Source organism: Rhamphochromis longiceps, linkage group LG10, assembly GCF_057381845.1.
Source record: "Rhamphochromis longiceps isolate RC_006_pf linkage group LG10, R_longiceps_female_GT1.1, whole genome shotgun sequence".
Taxonomy (NCBI): Eukaryota; Metazoa; Chordata; class Actinopteri; order Cichliformes; family Cichlidae; genus Rhamphochromis; species Rhamphochromis longiceps.
Window position 1 is genome coordinate 35,464,455 of NC_140566.1, and position 10,383 is coordinate 35,474,837.

At 43.2% G+C, this 10,383-nt stretch overlaps 1 protein-coding gene across 1 annotated transcript; it reads right to left on the reverse strand.

The window, feature by feature from the left end:
• Nucleotides 1-3,249: 3,249 nt before the first annotated feature.
• LOC146661360 (uncharacterized) lies at nucleotides 3,250-8,197 on the reverse strand. Its single transcript, XM_085419732.1, has 5 exons — nucleotides 7,622-8,197; nucleotides 7,166-7,374; nucleotides 6,237-6,354; nucleotides 4,217-4,400; nucleotides 3,250-3,529 (listed from the first exon to the last, which is right to left on the reverse strand). The coding sequence occupies exons 1-5, from the start codon at nucleotides 8,195-8,197 to the stop codon at nucleotides 3,474-3,476; spliced, it is 1,143 nt and encodes a 380-aa protein (XP_085275858.1). The 3' UTR covers nucleotides 3,250-3,473.
• Nucleotides 8,198-10,383: the final 2,186 nt, after the last annotated feature.

Here is a 10,383-nt window from a genome sequence, read left to right on the forward strand (position 1 = left end):
TCTTGGCTGCTGAGCAGATCATATCAGAGCCTTAACTAACTAATATTTTAATTATTGCATAGATGATTAGTTCATCTTGCAGTGAAACACGTCTGCTATGAACCTGAAGACGATCTGTTTCCTCTACAACGAATAAAAATCTGAAGAAGAAACAGTGAAAAGAATGAAAAAGATTCAGTGGGAGAAACGTTTCATCATCATCAGGTGACGTCTTCAGTCTCAGCTGACTGCAGGTTTCCAACCTTACAAACAGGACATTTGCATAATGACTGAAACCAGCCCACTGAAGGAACGAAGGGCTGTGAGGTCACTTATGATAATTAATATGCACATTGGCATGACGATTGATCAACAACACTGATCGAAACACAAAGGCACCAACGACTTTGTTCAAACCCTTTGAACCGCAAAGGATTGTGGGAAAACTAAAGCTTATGACTGAACCATCGAGTCAAATGAATTTCAGATTCATGTTTTATGTAATGTAACTCAATGTAATGTAACTCACTGTAATGTAACTCAATGTAATGTAACTCACTGTAATGTAACTCAATGTAATGTAACTCACTGTAATGTAGCTCACTGTAATGTAGCTCACTGTAATGTAACTCACTGTAATGTAACTCAATGTAATGTAGCTCACTGTAATGTAACTCACTGTAATGTAGCTCACTGTAATGTAGCTCACTGTAATGTAACTCACTGTAATGTAACTCAATGTAATGTAGCTCACTGTAATGTAACTCAATGTAATGTAACTCAATGTAATGTAGCTCACTGTAATGTAACTCAATGTAATGTAACTCAATGTAATGTAGCTCACTGTAATGTAACTCAATGTAATGTAACTCAATGTAATGTAGCTCACTGTAATGTAGCTCACTGTAATGTAACTCAATGTAATGTAGCTCACTGTAATGTAGCTCACTGTAATGTAACTCAATGTAATGTAACTCAATGTAATGTAGCTCACTGTAATGTAACTCACTGTAATGTAACTCAATGTAATGTAGCTCACTGTAATGTAGCTCACTGTAATGTAACTCAATGTAATGTAACTCAATGTAATGTAGCTCACTGTAATGTAACTCAATGTAATGTAACTCAATGTAATGTAGCTCACTGTAATGTAACTCACCAAATGTCGCATTAACAGCTTTTCTGATATTTCTGATGATTTTTCTCCCACTTTTTTAAAAAGCATGTCCTAACCAGTCTATATAAATTATTTATTTTCATTTTACTTAAATTATATGTTATTGTTAAGTTAAAATATGTTTTTCTAATAAAGTCTATGTAATTGTCTCTATTATTGTCTGTACAGAATACTAATGTGTTACTTGATGGCATAACATTTAAGTTAAGTTAATTAGGATCGATATACTTCGTATATCCACAAGGCGGCAGTAATGCAAAAACAGTTGTAACTAGAAGAAGTTGCATTTCCTGTGAAAATGCAGTGTGAATGCCGTGTAGTGTAATCTGAAAATAGCAGAAGAAGAACTACCTGCTGGAAACTGAACTGTTTGCTGAAAACTGCTGTATTTGAAGGGGCACACTAAGCAGTGTCAATAACGCAGAGTGCATGCAAGCAGGAAAGATGCGCCGCAAATGTCACATGTAGGATTCGAACCTTTGCCACCAGACCTCATCGTGGCTGCTCAACCCACTGAGCAACGCCTGCTCTGGTCTCAAGCAAAGATATGATGAGAGAAAAAATATTCACTGTGCAGAAGAAGCTGAATTGTGCTGACAAGAGCAGAAGAGGATGAAAATTATGCTAAGAAAAGGTGAATCAGCAGACTTTCTGCTGAAAAGAGGAAAAGAAGCTGGAATTTGTGCTGAAAAGTAGTGAAAAAGCTGAAATTTGTGTGGAAAAGAGTTTAAACAGTTGAAGTGTTAACTGAAGAAAATGTTGGCGTAAGCGGGACTTGAACCCGGACCTCCTGGTCTGAGAGCGGCTGCTCATCTCACTGAGCTAAAACAGCCCAGCGAGCTAAACTGGTGATCACGTCACACAAGCAGGAGTGAATTTTGTTCACTCAAATAAATAAAATAAATTTCTCCTCAAAATGCAACACTTGCACCTGCAAACTTTTTTTTACGTGCGCTCAATTTTTTTTTTGAGCGCACGTAAAAAAAAGGGTGCTTTGATTCATTTTTGGGGGTGCTGAAGCTGAAGCACCCCCAAAGATTTCTTACTTTTTTGACAAGATTTGCTGTTTGTGGGACACACTACTAAAAATATAAAAAGCATACAGTACGTAATTGAGACGGAACACTTTAACAACAAAAGTATAGACCCCCTCCCCCCCAAAGTCTTAAGTCAAATGACTTAAAGATTTTTGCTTTAAACGAACACAATGTAATTTCATGGAACCTGTTGACAAACTAATTTTAATTAAAGTCAACGTTTCATTTTTTGAGTGTAGTTATTTTTTAAAAACACGATTTACAACCTGAACAGGTGATAAAGCGACAGATCTTTCAGCCCAATTCTACTTTTTCTACATAATCTATCATATAAAATGTAATCAGATGGAAAAGTCTCTTTTTAAAACTTGTTTTATTAGTTTTAATCTTTTAACTTTATGCATCAAGCAAAAATGTAATTATATGCAACATTCTGACTGGAAGAAATTAGTTTAACATTTAAACCTATTTTCTGCACATTCCAGCACATAAAATAAAATATGTTTTGTGTTTACACTCAGTCTTTCAAATAGATGCAAGTAAAACACAGCAGAAAATAAATAAAATCAAAGACTCAGCGGGCCTGTTGCTCTGTTTTCACCTGTAAAGCAGGCGGAGGTGTGCTCTGGTGCAGGTGAGCTGCAGCGGTCATGTCAGTGGGAGGATCCGGGAGTTTCTCTGTGTCACATTCCCGTGGCAGCGCACTCGGTGCTCGCTCGGAGGTTTAGGGGTTTTTTCGCTGTAAAAAGAAGTTTTCTTCCCACGCGGCGATCAGCGGACGCTAATGTTTTTGTCACTTTTTATGGAATCAAACTCAAAGTAATGTGATTACTTCCACGCTTTAAACGCTGCACGCTCATACTCTCTCTGCACTCGATATATTATTCTTCTGTTTGGATCAAAGCATGAATAAATGAATAAAGTCATCTTTGTGTTTCAGATACAAAATAAAAACAGCTTTCACTTTGCCAAAATACAGAAATGTCTCATATTAAACTTTGGGTACATGAACACGTCACATCCATCCACCCGTCACACCAACAACACCGACCTCTGCTGTAGGTTAGAGATGCAGCGCTGTGATGCCCCACCCACTCTTATCTCACCAAAGGTTAAAACAACACAACAATGTATGAATTCATACGTTCAAAACCCATAAATACGCGTTATCTAAAGCTGTGGCCACACCGCTATCAAACAATACGCTTGGTTGGTCTAAAATACGGAACAGCAAACAAACAGAGTTTAAACTGGAGGCGTCGTCTCACTGCAGGCAGGCTTCAAACTTCAGTAAAGTCTTTAATCCTCTTTGGTTTTCTCATGGAAAGAAAGAGCGCTGCAGAGAAAGAGGAGAATATGTCAGAGACAGACGTGGTCTTCATTCCCAAACTGAAGCCAGTGTTTGAAGCTAAAACCTGCAATTCCTCTGACGTCCAGCAGAGGCAGCAGTGAGTCAGTCCCACAGACTGTTAAAGCTTTACAGCAGAATGAAACATGTTTACAGCCTGATACGCAAACTGTTTGGTCTCTGCAGATCATTTCTACCTTCCTAACAGCTTTTTAAATTGTATTAAGGAATAAAGTCTGCATTACTAGGGGCGTGGCCTATGTAACTGACAGGTGGATGGTGACACAGGTGGGTGTAGCTGCTAGCTGTCTGCTAGCTTCACCTGAACTGGACCTCTGGACCTTGTTTGTGCTGTTGGAGCCTTTTAGAGCATTTTTAATGACATCACCTGACCAATAACATGGCTGCTCTGAGGTTACTGTAATAACAGACCATCCAACAAGTCTGACTAAGAGCTTTGGTCAGATTCCACAGTTTTCTCTGGATGGTGCTGATTAGCAGGTATCTGTGTGATGCTTTATCTGAATCATTAACTTGTCCTACAAACAAACTGGTTTTAGTGATTTTTAGTTTAAAAAAAACAAATATGGAATAAAGTTTTGTACCAAAGCATAAACCTGGCATCTTCACCCAGTCCGATAAAGGAAATGCTGGTTTCAATTATGGATTAATTACCTTTGAAACTGAGCTTGAGTGAAGGCTCCTCCTCCAGCAGGGAGTCTGAGTCGGGCCACAATTGGTTAACCAAGATTTTAGCGTTTTCAAAATGATCAAAATAGAAGTTGGGTGTGACTGTGGGTCTGTCTGGTTCACAGAATTTCAGGTTCTCTCTCAGTTGGTCAGAATCAAACTTCAGTACCTGAAAAAGAAAAAGAAAAGAGAGAGTGAACAATAAAGCTTAGTGACTACAAAGATTAGTTAAGAGCTTAACTGTCAGACACACATCAGCCTGTGAGTTTGTTCTATCCATCCATCTTCTTCCGCTTATCTGAGGCCGCGTTATGGAGGCCGCAGCCACCTCCTCCAGTGTTCCCGGGCCAGCCAAGAGATATAATCTCTCCAGTGTGTCCTGGGTCTGTCCTGGGACCCCCTCCCAGTGGAACATGCCCAGAACACCTCACCCAGTAGGGCACCCAGGAGGCTTCCTTGTTACATGGCCAAACCAGCTTAACTGGCTCCTTTCGATGTAGAGGAGTAATGGCTGTACTTTGAGCCCCTCACAAATGGTCAAACTCCTCATCTACCAATGCCCCTACAGTCAGAGGACACCCTTCAGTCCCTCTTCTTGAAGATGGTAACCACCATCCCAGTCTGCCAGTCCAGAGGTACTGCCCCTCTCCACACAACATTGTAGAGGCATATCAACCAAGACAGCCCTGCAAGATCCAGATCCTTCAGAAACTCAGGGCGAACTTCATTCACACCAAGGGCCCCGCCACCAAGGAGTTGTTTAGCTGCCTCAGTGACCTCACTCTGGTGATGGACTAGTCACTCCCCAGGTCTCCAGACTCTGCTTGCTTTATGGAAGACTGGGATTAAGGAGGTCCTTGATGTATTCCTTCCAACCCAACAATATCCTCAGTCAAATCAGCTGCACTACGCTGTCCTGCATCTGGTTTGGGGGTTACCACCACGACAGGCACCAACGACCTTGCAGCCGCAGCTCAGTGCAGCAGTTGAAGATCTCGCCTCTGTCAGGTGTTCCCAGCGAACCCTCATTTTACGTTCAGGTGCACCAGGTCTGTCCACCATCGTCCCCTGCCACCTGATCCAATTCTGCCTCCAGGTGGTGATCAGTTAAAAGCTCACCATCTTTCTTCACCCAAATGTCCAGAACATACGGCCACAGATCTGATGATACAATTACAAAATTGATCATCGACCTGTGGTATGGGGTGTCCTACTGCCATGTGCAGTTACAGACACCCTGGTTCACACAGGAGTCCAGCTCTGGTTCAGATCTGGAAGACCCTTCCTCCCAATCATGCCCTTCCAGGTCTCAGTGTTGTTGCCCGCATTAGTGTTGAATTCTCCCAGTAAGACGACAGCCCCCAGGTGGAGCACGCTGGCAGGTTACTCTGAACTGCTGTTTGGCGCACAGGCACAGATGACAGTCAGGACCTATTCCCTGACCTGAAGGTGCAGGGAACATATCCTCTTGTCCACCTGGGAAAACTAGGGGATACTAAGATATCCACCCCAGCTGAGACAAAGTCCGGCCTGTCTCCGGAACCAGTCACCAGTCACCTGGAGGAGTCTCAGTAGCTGGGATCAGTTTGCCAGTGTGTGCTGGCCACTGCCCAGCACTCCGACAATAAAGCCTCTGGGATCACTGGGACTAGCAAACCCCTCCACAACAATAAATCTGCAATTCACAGAGGAGGTTAGTTTGTTGTTGTGGGGCGATCGTGGCTCAAGAGTCGGCAGTTCGTCTTGTAATCGGAAGGTTGCCGGTTCGAGCCCCGGCTCCGACAGTCTCGGTCGTTGTGTCCTTGGGCAAGACACTTCACCCGTTGCCTACTGGTGGTGGTCGGAGGGCCCGGTGGCGCCAGTGTCAGTGCGCCCCAGGGCAGCTGTGGCTACAATGTAGCTGCCATCACCTGTGTGTGACTGGATGTGTAAAGTGCTATACAGATACAGGCCATTTGATTTTTAAATTTAATTGTTATTTACAGCCAGATTATCCCATAACCACCTGTCCGTTCTCCACATGCAGGGCGATGGCAACATTATCCCAAAGATAAAACTCAGGCTGTCCAAACAGCTCCAGAGAGTCCATCTGACTTGCATCAGGTCTGTGGATCAGCTCGTACCTGACAGGAAGGCCAAAGACAAACAGTATCAGTGTGGCAGTATTATCTGACTCCACGTAAAGCAGACAGTAAAAGTCTTAAATATACTTAAATATATACATAAAATTATTGGAAAAGATCAGCTGACTGGATGTCAGGAGGAAACTTTTTAAAATTTGGTAATTGTCATTGCAGGGACTCCTCCACCATAGTTATAGTGGCAGCACGCTCATGATATTTGAGGGCTGCAATGTAGATTGAATGTATTTGCCTTCAGATTGAGCTCCATCACAAAGGTCTGGTGCACATTACTGAGGATGCCCCCCCAACCCCATCCTCCACCTTCCCATCACTTGTGAATGAGGCACATGATTTCTCTGACTCAGGGCAGTGACTCTAACTAACACATTTTTACTTTTGTGAAACCCGCTGAATTAAAACTGAAAGCGTGCACTTCAGTCACATCTTGATTGTTGGAATTAAAATGACGCACGCAAAACTACAAATGGTGTCATGGTCCAAAAAGCTCTGCACCGACCTGGATGCCTCAGATCAGATGTACGACAACTAAGCTGATCACTGACCTGAACACAGCGTGTCCTGGTACAAGTGCATTCTGGAGCAACCTTATCCTGTAACAGGATGTTAAGGGTGAAAAACCAACACCACTCTGGTTTAGATCAGGCTGTTCCTGTCTCCTACATCCAAGTGTTCCTACCATCCCAGAGTCTCCAAGAAGCCCAGGTGTTCTTCCCTGCTGCTCAGCATGAGCACAGACAATAACTTGTTGACCCTCTTCCTTTGTCTGTGAGCGTTTATCTGTGTCTCTCACCTGTGTGTCTCACACATGGCCTCCGACCTCCAGATGAAGCGTCCGTCTCTGTACGCGCAGACAGCGTTCGGGTCATTACCAGGAAGTAATGGAAACTCTGAGAAGAGCTCGCGATTGGCTGGGCTGTGGACCAACACAGAGTACTGCACTTTCTTTTTGAACAGGCAGGTCCTGAACACTCTCATGATGGGCGGAGCTCCAAAGCAAAACTGGACACAACAGAAGGTCTTTCAGTGGGAGACTCACACCTGTCACACACCTGAGGTAATGTACATGATGTACTGATAACACACAGAGAAAAGCTGACAGATTGTTCCTGGTCACACGGTGTTTATTATTTTTAGTGTGTAGCTTTGACACAAACTCAGACTGTTGTGGATAAAGAGTTGTTGAGTTTTGAATAATGTTTGTATCTTCAGGAAGAAAAAATTCCCCCCTCTGTAAATGTAAACATACCTGCTGGCTGTAGGCGCTCAGCACGTCCTGCAGGGGGAAGGTGAAGCGGTACGATCCATACCTGGACTTCTCACTGAAGGCCGGAGAGGTGGCAAATCTCCACAGGAAGCTCTGCTGCTTCACAGCCTGCTCCTTCATCTGGTTTGGGTAGGTCTTCTCCAGGAGCCTCGTCTCGGCCGCCTGGATCTCCTCGGGCCCCACAGCCAGACTCCACCACACCAGGGGCCATTTGTGTGGATCCCTGAAGCCTCTGTGAGGATCCTTGAAGCCGCCGTCTGTCCTGATCCAACATAAAGCCCCTCGCTCTGTGTCGTGTTTCAGGTGCGACACGTGAAACTCGGGTCGGGGGTATTCAGGGACGTTTTCTTTTAGGAGATACGGGTTCTTCAAGTCATGAGCGAGCTTCTTCAGCTCATTCAGCCACAGATGCTTGCAGTTTATGAAGTGTTGTATATATCCTCTCCTGTTTCTTTGTGTCTGCATGATCAGGTGGAGGCTGATGCTTCCTGTCAGGAGTGTGAGTGATCTCTGATCACCAGGCTTATATTCAGACCACGCCCCCACAGTCCAGGGCATGCAAATGGGACAAAGCCTGAGCGCCCTCACACAGGAAATAGTCTAAACATCAGCTTCCATATTTCAGCACCAGCACCCCTGCAAAACCACCAAACTCCTGTCATCTACCTCTATTTCACTGTTTCCACTTCTGTTACAGGTTCAAGTGTTAATGAAGTTAAACCCGACTGCAGCTCAGACAGCAGGCTAATGAAACTCATTAGTAATTCATTTAGCAGATTACATAGACACATAGAGTTTAGCAGATGTTTGCTTGTTAAACACCTGCAGACAGCAGCAGGATCCATGTGAGTGTCTGCAAAGTAACGTCTCTCAGTAGCTGCATCGGACAATACTGTGATATTGAAAGGTTAAATATACAGTAATATACATATGATAACATTCGCCTGTTTCTGGAACATAGCTCAACAAAGTTCGATCTCAAAATTTAATCTTAAATTATTATTTTTCCAACATTTTTGATCTCTCATATGTCACAACCCGTGACAAGCAAGTGGGCGACCACACACAGGCTTTTAAAGGCTGTGAGATATTTTTAATGACGATAAGGTGAAGAAACTTAAACACAATTGAAATGATATAACAGCCATAACTGAAGCCTCAAATGAATCTGATGGGTGCCAGACGGAGAGAGCCAGCGAGAGCCAGAGACCCCGCTGGTTCAGTCCAGGTGCATACACTGGGACTGGCCTTCTCAGGTGTGCTGCATCTATAATTGGGTCAGCTCCACCTACCTGCAAGAAACAGGTAACAGAAAAAGCGAAACACGAGGCCAGCCCACTGGCCATCACACGTAACATCATCAGTACAGAAGATATCCACATAAAATATTCAGGACTGAGAAACACATTTAAACTCTGTTAAAGACGAGATGGGCACAAACTGTCCTCATGGTCTCCTGCAGCCACCTTTGACCTTTTGTTCGATGTGTTTTTGGAACAGGAACTATTGATGAGGACTTCCTGCTCGTGGATGTTGTGTGTAATCTAGAGAGATGTGGAACACAGGCTGAGGTCAGATGCTTTGGATTTACATATGTTTTACTTTCACTTCATCATCCCCTTGAAAAAGCTCTCTGAGTTTCTTTCGCGTCTCATTCAGCGTTCATCGCTCGTACGTATCAGTTCTGTCACTTGTGAGCAAAAATAAACAAATGTAAGTCTGTTAGTAGCAACCGACCCGGAAACTTAAAGATCCCTTTGTTTGCAAACGCTTTAGACTGCGATGACCGAGAACAGTGAGAGTTTGTCTCCATGCTGTTCATTAACCTTCATACAGGTTTGAAGATCACAGCCGTGTCACTGCGCAGAGATTCCTGCAGATTCTCTGAATCCTTTGATGATAATATTACTGTAGATGATTCACAATTTCACATCAAGAAGAATTGTTCCACATTTTCCAGACACAGTTTTTTGAACCTTAGCGAACCTCTGCCTCTTTTATACCCAATCACGTTGCCATGGTTACGCTCCTCCAGCTCTTCCTTTTGTGCCGTTTACCTTTTCATCCATTTATCCACAACATGATTACAAATAGCAAATCATACAATAAGTGGAGCTTATTGTATGATTTTTACAGTCTGTCATAGAAAGTATAAGATTAAAATCTGGACAGAAAAAAAGAATACAGATGATTACAATCAGAATAATCAATAAATGCTCAATCCATTTATTGATTATTCCTCATCACACATGACAGCAAACCAAACATCTTCAAGTTTTTAACTGTCATTCAGAATAATGTGGAGGTCTGAGTTGAGAAACAGCCACCTGTCAGTATTTAGTCATTTATTTTTTGATCTGATAATTTCCTGATCAATAAACAGTGCAAATATTAGTGTCTGATGTGATGTGACTACAGCCAGGAAGAGCACCGAACAGGGAATCCAGAGCTGCTGCACCGTCAGTGCTGTTTGGGTTTTCGACAGCAGGGGGCGCAGCTGGGCTCATAAGAGCATCCTGTGATTGTCCTGGTGTAGGTCTGAGTGAGCACAGAGGAGGATGACTCTGAGTTTGTTCACTTTGTTCCTGTTCTCCTTCAATGATGTCACTTCCTTTACTGGCACACGCTCTAAAAACTGTAACTTTAACATTTATTTCTTAAATCCAGCTTCACAGAAAGTTCTGTGGCAGTATTTTAGAGCACGGCTCCATGCTGCACATTAGCCTTCATACATGTGTGTTTTA

Excerpts from the sequence above, each read along its gene's own strand:
- LOC146661360 (XM_085419732.1), bottom strand. The coding sequence starts at position 8,197 with ATGCCCTGGACTGTGGGGGCGTGGTCTGAATATAAGCCTGGTGATCAG. Across the intron at positions 7,375-7,621 it reads TGAGCGCCTACAGCCAGCAG|TTTTGCTTTGGAGCTCCGCC; the intron begins GTATGTTTACAT and ends TGTTGTGTCCAG. Across the intron at positions 3,530-4,216 it reads ACTCAAGCTCAGTTTCAAAG|CGCTCTTTCTTTCCATGAGA; the intron begins GTAATTAATCCA and ends CTTTCTCTGCAG.